This window comes from Monodelphis domestica, chromosome 2 (assembly GCF_027887165.1).
Source record: "Monodelphis domestica isolate mMonDom1 chromosome 2, mMonDom1.pri, whole genome shotgun sequence".
Lineage (NCBI taxonomy): Eukaryota > Metazoa > Chordata > Mammalia > Didelphimorphia > Didelphidae > Monodelphis > Monodelphis domestica.
In genome coordinates, this window is record NC_077228.1 from 202,640,033 (window position 1) to 202,660,204 (window position 20,172).

Below are 20,172 nucleotides of genomic sequence, written 5' to 3' on the forward strand. Positions count from 1 at the left end.
CCCGCAGCCAGTATCCCCGCTGTGGGTTGAGCCTGATAGAAAAAGCCTAGGAGCTTTCCCCCTAAAAGGGGGAGGGGGAGAGGGCTTGGACCAGCCCCTGCTCCCTCGAGCCCCCGCCCCGCCCCCGCGCCCGCCCTCCTCACCTCCAGCATCTGTCATCTTCAGCTTCCTAAAACCGAGGGGGCTTCTGGATCCATGGTCCGCGGGGCGGGGACGTGAGAGGGGTGTGTGGAAGGAGGGGGGGGGGTCCCCGCCGTGGCCTCTTCGGCCCCTTCACCCCGGGAGCAGGCAGTTCGGGGCCGACTCGCTAGGCTCCATCTAAGAGGGCTGGGTTGGGATGGTCCCAGAGTCGGGATGAGGGATAGAGGATGGGGTGAGGGGGGATGGGGAAGTGGGGGATGGGGAGAGGGAAGGGGAAGGATGAAGCTGGAGAAGGAGGAGGGAGGAGGGAGGAGAGGGAGAGAGAGAGAGAGAGAGAGAGAGAGAGAGAGAGAGAGAGAGAGAGAGAGAGAGAGAGAGAGAGAGAGAGAGAGAGAGAGAGAGAGAGAGAGAGAGAGAGAGAGAGAGAGAGAGAGAGGTTTGGAGGGAACAGGCGGAGCCCGGAGACCTGACAGGAGGATGCTCTGTGTGTGTGTGTGTGTGTGTGTGTGTGTGTGTGTGTGTGTGTGTCCCCCTCCCTCCCCCGCAGCCCAGCTGCCCCAGTCTTCCCTGCCCCGCTAATAGATCGTGGAATCGTCGCGTCAGCGTAGCCCGCCGGGGTCCCCAAGGGGAGGTGGCGATGCAGGGGGGAGGGGGGGCAAAGAGGGCGGGCGCCGGAGAGACAAAGAGCGGGAGGGAGGAAGGGAGGGAGAGAAGGAGTCAAAGGAGGAGTCGACAGGGGCTGGGAAGGAGGAGGGGGGAGCAGGAGGAGGAGGAGGAGGAGGAAGAGGAGGAGGCGGTGGATGGAGCTTGGGCTCTGGTGATCCCCGGCCCTCGGCCCTGGACAGCGCAATTGCAGCTACTTTTGGGGTGGGCTGGGGTCTGTCATGCAGTGTTTGAGCCGAGGAGAGCTCCTGAGACTGGGTGGAGGGAGCTGCCGATATCTTCCTTTGAAATCAAAGGCTCTTCTAGTCCTTGATAAAATCTATAGGGACCTCTGGGATCTTAAGCTAAGAGAGTATAAAAGGGTCCATGGAATTAGCGGGAGGATGGGTGGTTTGGGGGGAGCTCTGTTGAGAAGGGCCTGGGGGTGGATGTTCGCCCCCAGCAAAGTTTAAAAATAGCGCCCCCTGGGTATTCACTGGGACGCAGATCGCAGGTGACTTAGGGGATCACAAAATAAATGCCTAAGGACCAGAGACGAGATTTTCTGCCATTAAACACCAAGTACATTTATAACTCATCTTCAAAAAGGTTCCTCTTGCTTCCCCTCCCTCCCACTCGTGATTACCTACCGCCCCCCACTATCTCTAGTCCCTACTCTTTTTGAAAGGAGGTGGGTTGGGATCTGGGGGATGTGGGAGTATCTAATTCTAGGATTGTAAAGGAATTTAAATATCATCCAAACCAGCCCTTTAATTTTACAGAAGAGGAAAGTAAGACCTGGAGAGGTGAAGAGGAATGAATTCAGTTCTTTTGCCTTAGGAGAGCCCCTATTCAGTATTCTCCCTCCACCCACCAACCCTACTCTGGGAGATCATGCTCCATAGAGGAGTGGTTTATGGGCATATCAAGATATGTGTCATAATGGATAAAAGGCTGGCTTCCAAGCCAAGAAGACTTGAGTTCATGTTACACACCTAGAACCTACTGGCTGTGCAACCCTGTGCAAGTCTCTGAAAGGTGTCATGCTCTTGGCAACTCTCTTTAGGCTATAAACTGCAGCAAAGGTGCCATCCTGCATTGCTAGAAGTTCCCTCACTTGGGAGTTCCCTATACCAATGAAATCAAAGGCCCAGTCTCTAGCCTAATGAAGGCAAGCATATAAGAATGGGAGGAGGAACACAGCAAAATGGTTCAGTGGATAGAATCGGGCTCAGAGACAGGATCCTGGGTTCAAATTTGACCTCAGATATTTTCTAGCTGTGTGACCCTGGGCAAGTCACTTAATCCTGTTTTTTTTTTTAATCTGTAAAATAAAATAAAGGAAATGGCAAACTACTCTAATATCTTTGCTAAATAGAGTCAGAAAGAGTGGGATTGACTGAACAACAATCTCCAGAGAAAGGCTGCTATGGAAATATATCAATAAGAATCTATGGAAGATTGTGGAAATTTCAAATATATCAATGAGGATTGCAAGTAAATTCCTTGAGGGCAGGGATTATTTTTGTTATTTGTCTTTGACCCTTTTTTGAAGAGCCATTTGTAAAACATTTATCACCATATTTCTGGGTTAAGGGCACAACCCTGCTTCTGCCTCATTTTATGCCCTACCCTCTTCATCTCTGGATGAAACTTTGCAACTTTCCCCTATAGAGAATCTGGCTTGGTTCTAGTTGGGACATCCTTCACTCAGGATGGCTTTGGGGTTCTTAGGGAAAGGAATGTGTGTGCAAAGCTCTTGAGATGAATGTAATCTGGTCCATCTGAGTAAGCATACAGATGCCATCCAAGGAGCACATTTAGGGGTGAGGGAAGAATACAAGAGAAAATAATGATGGGATATCTGAATTCTGAGAGTGAAGTTTCCATAGACTTTCAAGAATTAATAGACTTTCCATAGATTCATTCTGCAAGTATTTATTAAATTCCTACTATGTGCTTCTGCCTCAGTTTCTCCTGCCAAAGGTTGAGTCAAGAGCACAGAACCTAGGTAAGATAGTCTGAGTTTTCTTGGCCCCCTGGGCAATGCTGTCCATGGCGTTTTCTTGACAAAGATATTAGAGTGCCCAGAGTCATCTAGCTAGTTAAGTTTTTGAGGTCAGATTTAAACTGAGGTCTTCCCGACTCTAGGTCCAGTGCTCTATCCACTGAGCCACCTAATTGCCTCCTATCAGGGAAAGGTAGTCTCCCTGTATTCCTGAGCCTTTTTTTTTTTTGCTTATCTTCCAACTTAGAATCAATACTGTGTATTGGTTCCAAGGCAAAAGAGAAGTAAGGGCTAGGCCAGTGGTGGCAAATCATTTAGAGACCAAGTGCCCAAACTGCAACCCTCATTTCACACATGAGCCTCCTACCCTGGTCTTACCCCAGATAGGGGAGGGAGAAAACACTCCTATTGGACTACTGGGCAGAGGGGCAGGTGATGTGAGAAATATCCTCAGGCAGGCATGGAGAGGGAGAGAGAAGCAGCTCCCTCCTGAATGTGTGCCATAGGTTCGCCAACATGGAGCTAGACAATGAGGGTTAAGTGACTTGTCCAGAGTCACACAAATAAGAAGTATCTGGGCTCACATTTTAACCCAGAACCTCCTGTCTCTAGCTTGACTCAATATCCACTGAGATACATAGCTGTCCCTCCATCATTAACTCATTAAAAAACAAACAAAAAAACCTTACCTTCTGTCTTAGAATCAATGCTCTGTTTTGGTTCCAAGGCAGAAGAGTGGTAAGGGCTAGGCAATGGGGGTTAAGTGACTTGCTTAAGGGTCACACAGATAAGAAGCAGCTGAGGTTAGATTTGAACCCAGTACTTCCGTATCTATACTTGGCTCTCTAGCCACTAGTTGTCTCCTTTATTCCTGAGTCTTTCCAAGAACCTCTAGGGTGGTAGGCATGGATGTGAGATAGTTGATTCCCAAACAGTTAGCAACATGGTATAATGATAATAGCTCCCATTTTAAAAACTGCATGGTAGTATAGTGGGATAGACAGCTGGCCTTGGTCACTACCTCTCAGCATCCTAGACTACAGGAGTCAGGCAAGTAGAAATAGGGCCACTAGATCTTACATAAAGATCTCAACAGGCAACATATTGAGTTAAAAAAACCCATATTACTGTCCACTGTCTTGTCCCACTCTTCCCCTTTTGGAATTTTCTCGGGAAAGATACTAGAGTGGTTTGCTATTTCCTTCTTTAACTCATTTTACAGGTGAGGAAACTGAGGCAACAGGGTTAAATGACTTACCCAGGGTCACACAGCTAGTAAGTATCTGAGACTGGATTTGAACTCAGGAAGAGAAGTCTTCCTAACTTTCAGTCTAGCACTCCATCCTCTTCACTACCTAGCTGCTCTATTGTATTGTTTGGCTATACTCCCTTGGAGTGTTATCTGCCACAACATGTCGAGGGCCTCTGGGTCTGATATCCCTGTTCTCTACAGGTTTCTAAGGCTAAGTTGGAGAGCAGGTGTTGACCTGCCTTAGTAGGGAGGGAATTGTCATCTGAGAGTTTTCGGTATCAGTGAGACCACAGGTGTCATGCCTGTCCCCTAATCTTGTATCATTTACATTTTACCTTAAGGTTTGCAAAGTTCTTTACATCCATTACATTATTTGCACTTCACGATGACCCTTGAGGGAGATGCTCATTATTATTCCCATCTTACAGATGATGAAATTGAGGTTTAGGGAGGTTAACTGACTTGCCTAGGTGCTGGGGGCCATCAGTCCACGACACCTTGACAGTCAGGCGTGGTAGCTGTGGAGATGTGATTGCCCACCCAACCCCCTTTTACATGACTTCTTTCATCAGTGCCCCTAACCTATGAATTGACATGATGATTATTCCCCCTAGACTCAAAAGAAATAATGCAAGAGCAAAACACCTGTACCCTAATTCCCCAAAACATCACCAAAAGATCAGACCCTCAAACCCAATCCCAAAAAGACTATCGTGGGTTAACTTTTACCTAGGTACATAATTCCCAGCAAAACCTCAGCTACAGGCCAAGCCCAAAACTTTCTCCTGAAGCCAGCACACAAATCAATCATAGGGGCTCATACAGTACGCACAGGTATAGTACAGGTACATTAAGCTTCAATATGTCTCAGTGACTCAATTACACAAATCAGTAACTCATACTCCCTGTAAGCCACCTTGTATTCTGTCTGTAATCACAATACAAAAATATAGAACGTTAATCAAGTGATTTGTTAAAAGTTAATGTATTACTTTTCCAATTATCTCTCTCTGAACATGTGTGTTAGGTAATGCAATCTGCATGCCAAGAAAATGGGTATAAAAATAAAAATCAAGCCCGGGAATGGAGAGCAGCTGAGATGCAAAGCAATCCCATGGCCGTTATGATTAAGCTGTCTTCTGTTTGTTATTTTATTTATTTTGACTGATTGTTAGCCACCAGTCAGGATACCCTGGAGTCCTGGGCAAGGGTAGACTTTGCCCGTGACACCTAGGGTCACAAAGCTTTTTGTTGTTGTTTCATTGTTTTCAGTTGTGTCTGATCTTTGTAACCCTGTTTTGGGTTTTTCTGGGCAGAGATACTGTATTGATCTGCCATTTCCTTCTCCAGATCATTTTACAGATGAAGAAACTGAGGTAAGTAGGGTTAAGTGATTTGCCCAGGGTCACAAAGCTGTTTGCTGTTGGTGTTCCATCATTGCCAGTCGTGTTCAACCCTTTGTGATCTTATTTGGGGGTTTTCTTGGCTTCTTGTTCTCCAGGTCATTTTACAAATGAGGAAACTGACTTGCCCAGTGTCACCCAGCTACTAAGCAACTGAGTCCAGACTGAACTCAGAGAGATGAGCCTTCTTCATACAAGGCCCAGCAATGTATCCACTATGCCACTTAGCTACCCCTACAAAGGCTAGAGTATAATCTTTAAGGCAGGATTTGAACCTAGGTCTTCCTGATACCACACTTAACACTTCATCCACTGTCATGACAAAATAATGGAAAAGAACACGATTTATAGTCAGATGACTTGGATTTAACTTCTGACTTGACTTATCCACCTTTTCTGTGTACAACCACAAATGTCTTGAATGAATTTTCCCCATCCATAGGGAGGAGACTGAATTAGATCATCTCCATGATCCTTTCTGTCTCAGGATTCTATAAACCACTAGATTCATCTTCTGGCCAGATTTTTACCTGACTTTTACTCTGTGGAATTCATAATGAAGAGAAGACATGTCCCCCATGCCCTAAGAAATGCCAGTGCCAGCATCGAGCTTTCTAGTCACTTTAGCCTTGACTTCCTCTGCCACTTAAAATGGCCTGGAGCCACTCCCCAAGGTCCCAGCCAGGGACTCTGGCATCCCAGCTTTCAGTCCCATTCATGAAGAACCAGGAAGCCAGTGGTATGCATCATGGATTCAAAACTGGGGTCAAAGAAGGTGAGTAAACCGAGCATCCTCTAAGGGTGTCAGATCCCACATTCCTCCTCCAGATAGCCTTCTCAGTATGGGCATGGTCTTTTGAGTCAGGCTGGAATAGCTCCTCTCTAATTACAAAGGAGCTGCCCACAATCCCATCTCCCCCATCAAAACCAAGACCAAACCTCTGATCAAAATATTGGAGGCTCAGGATATTGCTGCTTCCCCTACCCCCTTGGAAAAGGATACAAAAGGACAGCCACCTCCCTCTTTCCATGGCGGAGTATAAGGATAAATCCCATTTTTCTCTGTAACAACAGCTGTCACTTATACAATACCTACTATGTGCCAGGCACATAAGTACATGTTACACTAAGCACGTTACGACTATCTCTTTTGATCCTGGGAGGGGACTATTATTATCCCCATTTCCCAGATGAGCAAACTGAATTAAAATGACTAGCTCATTAGGCCAGATTTAAACCCATAGCTTCCTCATACTCTACCCATTGGACCACCCAGCTACCTGCTCTGTAGCAAGGAGCCCGTTTCCCATTGGAGCCCAAATATCCCCTTGCTACTCCTGACCTTCTCTCCTTTAGTTTCCCCTTAGGCTAGAATAACTTCACTCTCCAGCAACTATATTCCATTCTTTACACTGGCATAAACCATCCCTATCAGGAAGTTCTCTCTGATATGACCCTCATCCTCCTACCCCCAGCTCCCTTCAGTGTTCTGGTGACAGCTCACTGGTGAAGGAGCAGCATCCTCCCTGAAGACCAGAAGCCCACTGAGGGCAGGGATTGTCTCTTCTCCCTCAGACTGGGAGCTTCTCAAAAGCAGGGACTGTGGCTTCTCATCAAACAGGAACTTCCCTTAGGCTCAGGAGGGGCTTATTCTTCTTAGCTTTTGGATTTGTGCTGCCAACCCAACCACTAACCCAGTGCAAAGTATACAAGAGACTCAATCCAGAATCAGGCAGGATATCCCAATCCCACCCTGGGCAGTGTGGGTTTGGGGAAAGGGCTAGATTTCAGTCAAATCATTGCTCTACTATTTACTAAGTTCTTGGAGGCTCAGTTTCCTCATCTGTAAAATATAGAACTTGAATTGACCTTCCTTCTCTTTCCAGCAAGAAATCTCTACAACAAAATCAAAATTAAAAATTTTTTTTAAAAACAAAAATCAAATTCCTCTTCTTCTATTTAAATCTCTTTCCTCATGGAAATAAGGCGGTTCCTCAGTCGTTTCATTCATGTCCTATTCTTTGTGACTGACCCCATTTGGGATTTTCTTTTCAAGGATACTGGAGTGGTTTCCCATTTTTTCTCTAGCTCACTTCACAGATGAAGAAATGGAGGCAAACAGGGTTAAGTGACTTGTCCAGGGTCACCCAGCTAGTAAGTGTCTGAAGCTAGCTTTGAACTCAGGAAGTCTTCCCGATTTTAAGTCCAGTGCTCTAGCCACTGCACCCTCTAGCTGCCTGTTATGGAAGTGATACCTACACAAAACATCTGGCAAGTCTGGAAATACCACATAAATGGAAGGAATCATTATTACCTCCCTCAGGGGTTGTAGGGAAGATCAAAAGGGATAATTTGCAAGGTGCTAACACTGAAAGGATTATTACTATTAATAAAAGTAATGACAAATACTAGCGTTAATCATAGTGATGATGATTTGGAATGTAAATTCCTTGAGAGAAGGGATTATTTTGTTTTCTTGTGTTCCCAGTGACTAGCACTGTGCCTGCAAATGGTAGATGCTTAACAGTGAGGTACAAAGGGAAGAGTAGTGAGGCAGAGAACCTACATTCAAATTTTGACTCTGATCCTGACCCATTTGATTTTGGGCAAGTCACTCAACTGTCTCCCAGAGCCAAAAAAAAAAAAATAGGGAATTGGACTAGATGTCCTCTGAAGTCCCTTCCTATTCCATAGGCATAATTCTATGAAATGCTTATTGACTGACTAAATGAATGAATAAAGGACCTGGTACTGTCCAGACAGGGGGCAGAGAAATTTGACTTAGAAGAAAGGGTTTAAGATCAATCCTGTGGGTATCTGCTTGGTTTTTGAGGGATAGATAAAGTGAAATGACAATAGAGGGACAGGTAGGTGTCTCAGTGGATAGAATGCCAGGCCTGGAGTCCAAGGATCTGGGTTCTAATATGGCCTCAGACATTTTCAGTGTGTTCTTGGGCAAGGCATTTAACATCAACTGCCCAGTCCTCACCACTCTTCTGTCTTAGAATTGATATCAATTCTAACAGAAAGTAAAGATTTTTTAAAAAATCACAACAGAAAAGAATGCTATATTTTTAGGGCAGCTAGGTGCCTCAGTGGATAGAAAAGCAGGCCTATAGACAAGAGGACCTGGGTTCAAATCTGACCTCAGATACTTCCCAGGTGTGTAGCCCTGGGTAAGTCACTTAACTCAATTATCTAGACCTTAATTGCTCTTCTGCCTTGGAACCAATATTTAATATTGATTCTAAGATAGAAAATAAGGGTTTAACAAAAGATATTAAGAGAAAGGTTATGTGACCTTGGGCAAGTCACTTAACTCCAATTGCCTAGTCCTTACTGCTCTTCTGCCTTGGAACCAATATTTAGTATTGATTCTAAGATAGAAAGGGCTTTAAAAAAAGGCATTAAGGGAAAGGTTGTGTGACCCTGGGCAAGTCACTTAACCCCAATTATCTAGACCTAACTGCTCTTCTGCCTTGGAACTGATACTTAATATCAATTCTTAGACAGAAAGTAAAGGTTTCCAAAAGAAGTATTAGAAAAAGAAAAAGGGTAGATCTGCCTGGACCTTGTAGCCCCAACATCTAAGTTTTTGGAATTTATTAAACTTAATAAAAAACTGCATCTATAATAATAATATAGCCCTTTGATTTTGTAAAGCACTTTACATACATTGTCTCCTTTGAGCCAGATGCCCACCTTGTAAGAAAGTATGACAGGGACTCTAGTTTCCTCGAGGTTCAGCATTTGGACTTTTGTCAGGAAGCTATGGAGCCCTGTTGGGACCCCTCTTCATTCTGAGTCTGGATTGCTCACCATCTCCCCATGGGACTTGGTTTGGGTCTGGGTCACCCTACCTCCACCCAGCCAGATTGAATCAGGGTTGATCTCATGGTGAATGGGTACATGGGAAACAAGAGGGCTGTATGGGCAGCCTCAGCTACCCAGCTCGAGTGGAATTCCCCATCCATCCCTGGTCCTCTTGGGGAAGGGGCTGCAGGAGATGCCAGACTCCTGTTTCACCTCCTCCCACTCCCCACTTTGGCTCCCCCCCACAAAAGGAATAAGTCAGGCATAGGCAGATGGGGGATGGGGTCGGGGGCTGTTTTTATGGGGACAACCTGACAGAGGGCATGGTCCATACAAAACCGGGGACAATACATACATATATATATATTATATACAGAGACATGGCCCCTGGGCAGGGGAGAGGGGCAGGCAAGAGACACTGGAGATGCTCCCTGGCCCACTCTCCCACTGCCACCCACCCCATCCTAAGCCTCGAGCTCCCTTCCCTCCCCTTTGCCCCAGAGGTCCCTCCATCTGCCGGGGATGAAGAAGGGGCAGGGCCCAGGAGTGGGGACACTGAGACATCCAGCTCTTTGTCGGGGAAGGCAGGGGAGAAGGGAACAGAGATGGAGCAAGGAGTCAAGAATACTGATCATAGGCCTATTTACAGGGGGAAGCAGAAATTATAAGTGTTCTCTCTAAACAAAAAAAAAAGAGGAACTGCTGGGCGGGGAGGAGACAGTGATGGGGTAACCTCTAACCCTGGCCCAAGCAACATCCTCCCCCTTCCTCCCACCCCCCCTGCCTTGGACTGCAGGGGTTGGTAGTGGGGGGAAAAAAGGTAAAAAAACTACAAAACAAAACAAAAAGCTAAGTGGGCAATAGATTCTGAAGGTGGTGGTAGTAGGGGGAGAATAGTGGGTTCTCTCCTCACTTGGTCCAAGCCCCAATCTTAGAAGAAAGGGTAGGTCTGTGGAAGCAGGGAGGGGAAATGTGGAAAGAGGTGGTCTTATTTAGAAAGTAGGTCATGGGCAGCCTACAGTCTATCTCTAAGGAGAAGAGGGGACAGGGGATGAGAGAGAGAGAGAGAGAGAGAGAGAGAGAGAGAGAGAGAGAGAGAGAGAGAGAGAGAGAGAGAGAGAGAGAGAGAGAGAGAGAGAGAGAGAGAGAGAGAGAGAGATATCCATGGGCTAGGATGTAGAAATGGAGGAGGTGGCATTGAACCAAAAGGGGGAGCCAGGAAGGCTTAAGCCACTGAGAGGTTGAGTTTTTACCCTCAACAGGCACTAGGGGGAAGATGGGTGCCCTGAAGAGAGACTGTTCAAAGAAGCCCTAACCCAGGACTAGGAGTTGAAGAGTTAACATTCAGAGTCTAAACAGCCAGAAAGAGTGAATTTTCTACTTGCCCCCTTTCTCCATCTGTCTCCACCAGAGGCCCAGAAACTAAAAGGGACAAAAGAATTCTATCACTATTTGGCACCTGTAGGGCAATCGTGGTAAGGAAGGGGCACAGAACTCAGCAAGAAGGGGATGGGATCAGGGAGAAGACTGACCTAATGGAGTTTGCCCCCAGAAAGTGAGGAGTAGGAGGTTGGGGACCCAAGTGTCTTGGGCCCTCCCTTTGCTCCTTCACAATTCCCCTCCGTGGATACCAGGAAAGGGAAATAAACCAACCAGAAATCAGTGCAGGACTTGACCCGAACTCCAAGCATCCCCTTGTTCTATCCACCCTGCCCTAGACCCTAAGCCCAGAGTCCAGGAAAGGCAGGGCTGGGAGAGGGGCACTGGGGCACAAGTTGGGGAAGCTCCCCCCACCCCCAAAGCAGGAGGAATAGGATGAAACCGAGACAGCAGATTGATCTCCGAAGTGGAGTGGAGTGGGGAAAGAGAGGAATGAAGTCTAAAGCCAAGAGGTCCTGGGGGCCCTGGTGGGCACCCAGGGCAGCCCCTTCAGTTTGTGAGATCTTTGGGGTAGGGACAGTGGAAAGGGGAAAGAGTTGGCTAAGAAGCATAATAGCCATTCCCCAGAAGTCTCCAGCCATGTCCCTTCCCATTCCAGTTTGGAGGCAGTGGCTTGGAGTAGGACAGTTTGGGTGGTGGGTCCATTTGTCCATCCAGAACTCACCCCGCAGACTTGCCCAGAGACAGCAAGAGGGATCACCCCATAGCACCCCTCAAAGTCATCAGGAGTCTCCCTCCACCCTGGGCAGCACCCTCAGTCTTGGGGAGGTGGTGGCAAAACTGTCTTTCAGGATGGACTCAGGCCAAGAGAGGGAAGCCACCCTCCCCAGCCACTTCTGCTTGGGCTCTGACTTGACAAATGAAAGATTAACCCAGTTGAGCCCTAAGTCCAGAGGCCTTCCCAGCTGTTCCTCTGGTCCCTGAAGCAAGGGGGGAAAGGGGTTGGGAGGGGAAGGAGAGAATTGGGGCACCTGTCCCCAGGTGGGGAGTAGAAAAGAAAGGGCAAGGATTGGGGAGGGGGGGAAGGGGAGGAAAGGGAGAAGAGGAAAGGAAAATCCAAGGAGTGGGTTGTTAGATATTGACTGGGGATTGGGTATGTGTTAAGTGGAATTAGAATTCCTCATTGTCTGTAGGTTCCCCTCTAGTTCCGATATCTGGAAAAAAAAAATACAAATGATCAGGCCAGGTTAGAGACAATGTTATTGTTCAGTCATTTCAGTCTAGTCTGACGCTTTGTGACCCCATTTGGGGTCTTCTTAACAGAGATACTTGAGTGGTTTGCCATTTCCTTCTTCAACGCATATATAGCTGAGGAAACTGAGTCTACATGGCTTGCCCAGGGTCACATAGCTAGGAAGTGTCTGAGGCTGGATTTGAACTCAGATATTCCTGTTTCTAGGCCCTGGAGATAGGCACTCTATCCACTGTGCCACCTAGGGGCAATGAGCAAGGTACACTAGCTGACTGGCATCAAGCCGAACCCCTTCCTACATACTTCCTTAGGAAGCTACATACTTCCTAAGGGAGAAAGGGCAAGAGCACTACTCTTCTCATCCTCATGTAAAGCAGTTGCAGTAGGCACAAGTGGGTATCTGAGACTGCTGTGGTGAGAAGCTCATCTCTCCTCTTGGTCACTCACTCTTGCTCTTCAGCCTTCTTTCAGATACTCTGGTTCTCCTCCCAACCCTCCATCTTGGTCTCCCCATATCTCCGTCTCCATGATTTGTCTGTCTGAGGGTTGGTCTGTCTCTATCCATCTGTCTCTTCCCTCCCACTTCATACCTCTGTCTTTTCATAGGGAGAAAGGGAGAAGAGTACTTGAAACCTGCAGTATTTGCTTCTTGGACTCTCTCCACAGCAGGCTGACTGACATGACAACCAATGGCAAGCCTGGGCATGGACTGGGCAGTACCAAAACTTGGCTCCACCAGTGTGGAGACAACTGGGTGAGCAAGGAAGAAAATCGTCCCTTACTCCCATCCTCCCTGCCCCATCAATCTCCTAGAAACTCCCTTCAGAAAGTAAATACAGGGGCAACTTTTTTTAAACTAAAAACCACAAAAAAAGATTCCATCAATAAAAGAAAGGAGGAAAGAAAATTTCAACGGTCTAGCTTTTCAATCCAGGATTCTCAAGAAGCTACCCTAGTGATCCCCTTTCCACACCATGGTGTCATGTAATCCCAAATCCCTGAGGGCACCTCTCTAGCCTATGCCAGGCATGCTGAGAAGCAGAGAGATGCCTTGTAAGTGCAATATGAGTTTAGTCATGTCCTTGATGATTGGGTGGATGCAGGAGAATGGGAGAGGAAGAGGAATAGATTTGGCTACCCTACCTTGTCCCGGAGTTTGTCTATCTCCTCCTTCCTAGCAAGTTCCGATTCTTCCAGTACTCGACGCTGTGCAGTTTCCTTCTTCAGAAACTCGATCTCCCTTTGGGAAAATAATGGAGGGTGGTGGTCAGGGCTGGGCACTGTGATCAAGCTTTGGTAGGATTCTCATGCCCAAGGAATAAATAAGGCCCAGGAGTTCAAACTCTTCTCATATCTCCCCAAAGAGAGACCCAGGCATCCACACCCTCCATCTCCAACATCCAAAGTTCCACACCTCCCTATAACTGGGGTCCTGTGAAGCCCAGTGTCCCTGTGTCCAGGGTTGTAAAAAGAAGTGGGAAGTAGAGGATCAAGTGCCTGGGGTTCAAGATATAACAGAAAAACTCCAGAGTCTCAGCTGCTCCCTCTAGTCTAAGAGGTGAGTCATCAGAGGTTTGATCCTCATTGGAGGTTGATCTTTAGGGACACCAGCATCTCCCTAGGACTGTTTTCCCAAAGTCTTAGACTTCCTTTCCTTTCCTAGTTCAGAGAGCCTTTGACCCAAAGACCTTTACAACTTTGGATCTTCATCAACTGAAGACTGGTGCACCCCATTTCTTCTGATCGACACTTGCCCTCTACATACACACTCTGGACACCTATCACTGCAGCCTTATCCTAGGGAGATCCACACCTTCCCTCACACTTCTGCTTGCTATTCAATCATGTCTGACTCCATGATTCCATTTGGGGTTTTCTTAGCAAAGATAGTAGAGTAGTTTACCATTTCTTTCAACAGCTCATTTTATAGCTGAGGAAACTGAGGCAAATAGGGTTAAGTGATTTACCCATGATCATGCAATGGGTAAATGTCTGAGGTCAGATTTGAACTTAGGTCTTCCCAACTCCAGACCCAATGTTCTATCCCCTCTGCCACTTAGCAGCCCCAACCGGGAGGCATAGTATAGATACTGCACTGGGCTTAGGATCAGGAAGACTCATTTTCCTGAGTTCAAATCCAGCCTTAGACACTTACTGAGTGAGCCTGAGCAAGTCACTTAACTCTCTTAGCCTTTGTTTCTTTATCTATAAAATGGGTTGGAGAAGGAAATGGAAAATTTCTCCAGTATTCCTGCCAAGAAAACCCCATGGATGGGACAGCTAGGTGCCTCAGAAGGGAGGTCCCAGGCTCAAGTCTGGCCTCAGACCCTTCCTAGCTGTGTGACTCTGGGCAAGCCACTTAATTCCAATTGCTTGGTTCTTACTGCTCTTCTGCCTTGTAACCAATACTAAGTATGTTTTTCTAAGACAGAAGGTAAGGGTTTAAAAAAAGAAAAAATATGGATGGCTATGGTCCATTGGGTCATGAAGAGTCAGAAACTGGACTAAACAACAAGAAGAAGCATAAGAGACGGGATTTAACTGAGGTCCTCTAACTCCAAAGCTTGTGCTTCTTCAACTGTCCCCTGTTGTCTCCCCTTGGCTCAGACCCATGATTCCCCAGATTTTCCCTTTTCACTTTTTCACCTAAGAGTTCCTCCAGAGTAGAAACACAGAAGAAAAACAACTGCCTGATCACATGGGTTGATGGGGATATGATTGGGGATGTGGACTTTAAATGGTCACTCTAGTGCAAATACTAATAATATGGAAATAGGTCTTGATCAAGGACACATGTAAAACCCAGTGGAATTGCGTGTTGGCTACAGGGTGGAGGGGAGCAGGGGGGGGGGGAAGGAGAGGGAAAGAACATGAATCATGTAACCATGGAAAAATATTCTAAATTAATTAAATAAAAATTTTCAAATTAAAAAAAAAAAAGTTCCTCCAGAAGCTATCTGGGTCTCCCTCCCCCTAGTCCCAGAGCCTCCTCCCTCTCTCACTCTGACCCTTGCCCAGGTCCATACTTCTGCTGGTAGTCCTTAATGAGCCGCTTGGCTTTGCTGTACTTTCGCTCCAGGGCCTGGTACTGGGCCTGAGTCTCCCTGAGGTGCTCATCCACGGCCTGGCACAGGCTCTGGGCTTCCCCCCAGTAGCCCTCCAGCTTCTCCATGCGCTCCTTGTTCTCCTCCACGCTCTGCTCCAGCTGGGCCTTCTCAGCTCGCCATCGGCCCTTCTCCTGCTCCAGGCCCTGAAGCTGGGATGGGATGAAAGAAGGATCAGAGAGCAAGAAAAGGAAATATCCCTATCCCTGACTAGCACAAATCCAAGGGATGTGCGTGCGTCCCCTTAAGGCCACAGACATAACTTCAGAATGAAAAGGGATCGTAGAGGCCATCTCTCATTTTATAGATGCAGAAATCGAGGCCAAGAGAGGCAAAATGTGTTGCTAGGGGCCAGAGGCCTGCTCGTCAGACCCGGTGCTCTTTCTACTCTCCTCTTTTTCTTTCCCCTGATTCTGCTTCAACTCCCCCTTCTCAGGGACTCTGCCTTCCCTGCCAGCGCCTCCTTGCTGATTCTCTAATTGTGGGCTTCCCCCAGAGTTCAGCTCTTGGTGCTATTCTGTCTCCATACTCTCCCTTGGAGAAATGATGTTATCTCCCGGCTTCAACTATCACTTCTACTTGGACCATTCCCAAATCTCAATTTCCACACCAGACTGAGCCTTGAACTCCAGCTACACTCTTCCAAGCACCTCCTGAGCACCTCGCCACACTCCACTGAAGCATCCCGGAGGAGGTGCATTGGGACATGCTACAGTCATTACTGAATGAATTCATTATGCATGGAAAGCTATCCCCTTTCCCTCTAGCCTAGCCAAATCCTGGGCCTTTCAAGGTACAGGTAAGTTCTTCCTCCTCTCTGAAGTCTTTCTGACTGCTCCAGGCCTCTGTGTATGTGTGTGTCTTTTAAGGGAGCTTTAAAGTCTCTAAAAGGGTCAATCAAGCAATCTTTCCATACACAACTATTTATTTATTTATATAAATTTATGTTTATATATTTACTATATATAATTTATATAAATATATATTTATTAATATATTTATAGTATATTTATTATATTATATTATTATATATTTATTAAGGACCTACTATGTGCCAGGCACTGTGTTAGAACCTAGGGATAGCCATACAAAAAAGGAAGCAAACTCTACATCCAAGGAACTTGACAAAAGCCCCACATGACTTCCCACCAACAGACCCACAGCCTTACCTTTCTTTTTAGCTGCTGGATTTCAGCCTCGGTGACAGCATGCTTGATCTGGAGCTATCAGAAGGAGTGGAGAAACTGGTTCAGCCCACAGTCCACACAGAAAGACACCCCCAGCAGCCGGGTACCCCCATCCCCCTTCCCTCTTCAACCCTTGGGAGGCCACCCCCACCCCCACCTCCTTAAACTTGTGCACCAGCTTCTCAGGCTCCATCTCTACTGGGGACAGGGCGTCCTCGTTCTCCGCCAGCTCAAACACCTCTATGGCCATTTCACTGCCTGGGAATGTAGGGCTCATCTCCTCATCCTCATCTGTGGCGTACTCGCCTGTCTGAAGGGAGGGAAACAAAGCTGTCATGGAAACCATGCCATCTGGACTCTACCCACCCATACCCAGGCCCAAGGACTATCTGTCCATCAGAAGCTGCTCTTCCCTCTGTCTTTGCCTTGGGCATATTTCTTAAGCTCCCTATTAGGCTAGAAGCCACCCTCGGGTACTGTGTCTAAGTCACTTACTTTACAGAATCCTGCAATGGGTAATGAGGACTATATATCTGGTATAGTCCTAATGGCTAAAGAGGGACAGAGAGGCAAATAAAATATACACAGCAGGTAATAAATGTATGAAACTCTAACCCTTAGAGGCACAGGCAGGAAATATAAGTGGATTCAAGAAAAGATTGGATAAATCGATGACCAACAGAGCCATAAATGGCTATTAAGAGATGCTGAGCCATACTTAACCTTGAGGAAGAACAGTGGAAAGGAAATCAGGACTTCCCATGGCATGGAAAGGAAAGAGACTTTAGAAACCATCTAATTTAATCCCTTCCCCCCAAAGAAAAAGCATATTGCTGCTGTTCAGTCATGTCTAACTCTCTATGATCTCATTTGGGGTTTTCTTGGCAAAGATACTGGAATGGTTTGCAATTTCCTTCTCCAGCTGATTTTGTCGATGACGAAACTGAGGCCAACAGGGGTAAGTGACTTGCTCAGAGTCACAAAGCTAGTAAGTATCTGAGGCTAAATTTGAACTCATGAAAGTGAGTAATCCTGACTCCTGGCCCAGTGCTTTATTCACTATACCAACTAGCTGCTCCAGAAAACTAAGGCCCAAAGAAGGAAAGATATTTTCCCAGGGGCATACCAGTCTTTGAGCTAATAATGGCCATTGATTGGACATGGTCTAGGCCCATGGTGGTGAACCTAAGGCACACATGCCAGAGGTGGCATGCAGCAGCACAGAGGTTACCAGAGTTTGTTACTAGAAAACCAGAGGGAGGTGCAACTGGGCTGTTCCCCTTCCCCTCTCCTCCCACACCTGAAGACATCATCCATCCCTCTGACCAGCAGTCCAATGGGAGTACTTCCTTTCTTCCCTCTCTGGGGTAAAGGGGTTAGGGTGCAGCACTTGGTTTGGGCACTCAGTCTCTAAAAGGTTTGTCATTGCTGATCTAGGCTGATGACCTACTCCAATGTGGATGTGAATCCCTCTGGAAGTGAGCCCTGTAGCCCTTTTATTCTTTTCCTCCTCCAAGCTATTGTTTAATATTGGGAATTAATAAACATGTAGAAGTATCTGAGTGGCACAGTGGATAGAGTACCAGGGCTAAATTTGGGAGGATGGAGGTTGAAGTCTGGTCTGATACTTTCTAGCTGTGTGACCCAGGCAAGTCATTTAACCCTGTTTGCCTAGCCCTTACCCTTCTGTCTTAAGAGTTGTTAATAAGACAAAAAGTAAGGGTTTAAATATATATGTATACATGTATACATATATAGAATATGCAAATTAACATAATAATGAATTAATATTTACATGCTTTGAAAACTTTAAAGTGCTACATAAATGCTAGCTACAATTATGAACTATAATAATATTTTGAACTTTGCATATACTATAGATAGGGTATTACTTTTGGAGGTATTACTTTTGGAGCTAGGTGGCACAGTGGATAGAACATTGGGCTTAAAATCAAGAAAAGACTCATTTTCCTGAGTTCAAATCTGGCTTCAGACACTTACTAGCTGCGAGACCCTGGGAAAGTCACTTCACGTTCTTTGCCTCAGTTTCCTCATCTATAAAATGAGCTGGAGAAAGAAATGGCAAACTACTCCAATTACCTTTGCTAAGAAAACCCCAAATGGGGTCACAGAGTTGGCTTTGACTGAACAAGTGTCATCTCTTCTCCATACTATAGTCCCCCATTGCACAGGGATAATGCTAATATATTTTTGTGTCCAACGTCCATTATTAAGCACCTACTATATCCCCCTCAGAGAATATATAGCTCCAGGAGTAGAACCATTGAGTCCTGAGGAAGAAGCATAGAGATCAGGCTATGATCCTCATATGACCACCAGATGGCAACCACACTAGCATGTGAGGCCAAATGATGGGAAGAGAAGGGGTTCTACAACTCTTCTGGGATGGGACAGGTGGAATGGGGTCTTCAAACTACCTCTTCATCCTCTTCTGCATATTGGGCGTATCTCTGTTCCATCATTTCTCGTTGCCACCGCTCCTGCTCCAGTGTCTGCTGGATAAGTTGGGCCACCTCACTCTGCTCCCCTGGACGTTCCCGTCCGATCAGAAATCTGCGATGTTTGGAGGAAGGAGGAGAGAGATAGCATTAATTTGGCTGGGGACCAATAAATGAGCACAATATACTTTTAAGTTTATCTTGCACTATTAACATTTTCTCAATCACTTTCTTAAGCCTAGATAATCAAAATAAATTGGTCCCTAATTTGTAAGGAAGGTTTGCCAGTTTCCAAGATGTAAATGCTCACGTTGAAGATGTAGATTTTTGAGGCACAAATGATCACACTGAAATTTTAACAATCAGCTCTCTGGAGCCTGGTAGAGTTCCCCTGAACGGAAGCTTTTGGAAGCTTCTGGGCTAAGAATTGGGCTTTCTTTTTTTTTTTTTAAGAATTGGGCTTTCAAAGGAGTGGGGCCTGGTATAGAAAGAAGGGGAGGGGACAGATATAAGAAATATCCTAAGCATAAATTGATCCACAGCAGTTGATATGATCCCTCTGTGTTTCCTCTGGACAATCTCTATCTATTCCTTTGCCAACTTGCATTCTACAGGAAGAGAAACCAGATGATGTTGGAATAAAGAAGCTACAGAACATTAATTATAAATGGCAGCTAGGTGGCCCAGTGGCTAGAGTGCTGGGCTGTGAATCAAGAAGACTCAAATTCCTCAGTTCAAATCTGGCCTCAGATACTGGCTGTGTGACCCTGGGAAAGTCTCTTAACTGTTTGTCTCAAGTTCTTCATCTGTAAAATGATCTGGAGAAGGAAGTGGCAAACCACTCCAGTATCTTTGCCAAGAAAACCCCAAATGGGGTTACAAAGAGTCCTACACGACTGAACAACAACAACCACAAATCCTAGGATCACCAAGTGTCAAAGCTAGTGATGATACTGGAAATCACTCAGTTCAACTTCCTTACTTTAAAAAAAAAGCTTATAAAAATAGCATGAAAGGATGGGTATAACCTATATCAGACAATTTTCCACCTGCTCTCAAAAGCAACAACAAGGCTGAGAAGTGAGGAAAGGGCCAGGTTCCCATCAGGTTGTGCTCTAAAGTAATTGTCCGGTTCTTAACTGTGAAAATGAAGCGCAGTTATGTTGGTGAGTTGGAGATCATTGATGATCACAGAGCAGGAAAAATTGTGAATCTCACAGGCAGATTAAACAAGTGTGGTGTAATCAGGACCAGACTTGACATTCAATTGAAAGATCTGGAAAAGTGGCAGAATAATCAGCTACCACCCTGTCAGTTTGGGTCCATTGTGCTTACAACATCAGATGGCATCAAGGACAACGAGGAAGCAAGAAGAAAACACACAAGAGGAAAAATACTGGGATTCTTTTTCTAAGGGTGCAAATCATCCATAAATAAAATGCTCCAATGGGCCGTGGTGATGAGTCCAAAAAAAAAAATAGTGGGGAGGGAAAGGGAATGGGAGGAGAGGAAAAGAGGGAGAAAATGTCCA

The 20,172-nt window shown here is 46.1% G+C and overlaps 2 protein-coding genes and 1 pseudogene across 4 annotated transcripts in view; 1 reads left to right on the plus strand and 2 right to left on the minus strand.

The window, feature by feature from the left end:
- Positions 1 to 9,019, minus strand: part of SAMD14 (sterile alpha motif domain containing 14) — a 27,469-nt gene extending 18,450 nt beyond the window's left edge. For both annotated transcript variants that reach the window (XM_007482397.3, XM_007482396.3), the window contains exon 1: positions 144 to 9,019. In XM_007482397.3, the coding sequence (XP_007482459.1) occupies positions 144 to 159 (16 nt within the window). In that variant the 5' untranslated portion in view covers positions 160 to 9,019. The remainder of the gene's footprint in view (positions 1 to 143) is intronic.
- A 520-nt stretch (positions 9,020 to 9,539) lies between these two features.
- PPP1R9B (protein phosphatase 1 regulatory subunit 9B) overlaps positions 9,540 to 20,172 on the minus strand; it is a 32,094-nt gene continuing 21,461 nt past the window's right edge. Inside the window, exons 5-10 of one of the 2 annotated variants that reach the window (XM_056816893.1) lie at positions 18,621 to 18,756; positions 16,340 to 16,492; positions 16,165 to 16,218; positions 14,918 to 15,147; positions 13,035 to 13,131; positions 9,540 to 11,853 (exon numbers count right to left, since the gene is read on the minus strand). In XM_056816893.1, the coding sequence (XP_056672871.1) occupies positions 11,800 to 11,853; positions 13,035 to 13,131; positions 14,918 to 15,147; positions 16,165 to 16,218; positions 16,340 to 16,492; positions 18,621 to 18,756 (724 nt within the window). In that variant the 3' untranslated portion in view covers positions 9,540 to 11,799. The remainder of the gene's footprint in view (positions 11,854 to 13,034; positions 13,132 to 14,917; positions 15,148 to 16,164; positions 16,219 to 16,339; positions 16,493 to 18,620; positions 18,757 to 20,172) is intronic. The other variant, XM_056816894.1, reaches the window with a different exon arrangement.
- Positions 19,192 to 20,055, plus strand: LOC103104533 (40S ribosomal protein S15a-like; annotated as a pseudogene).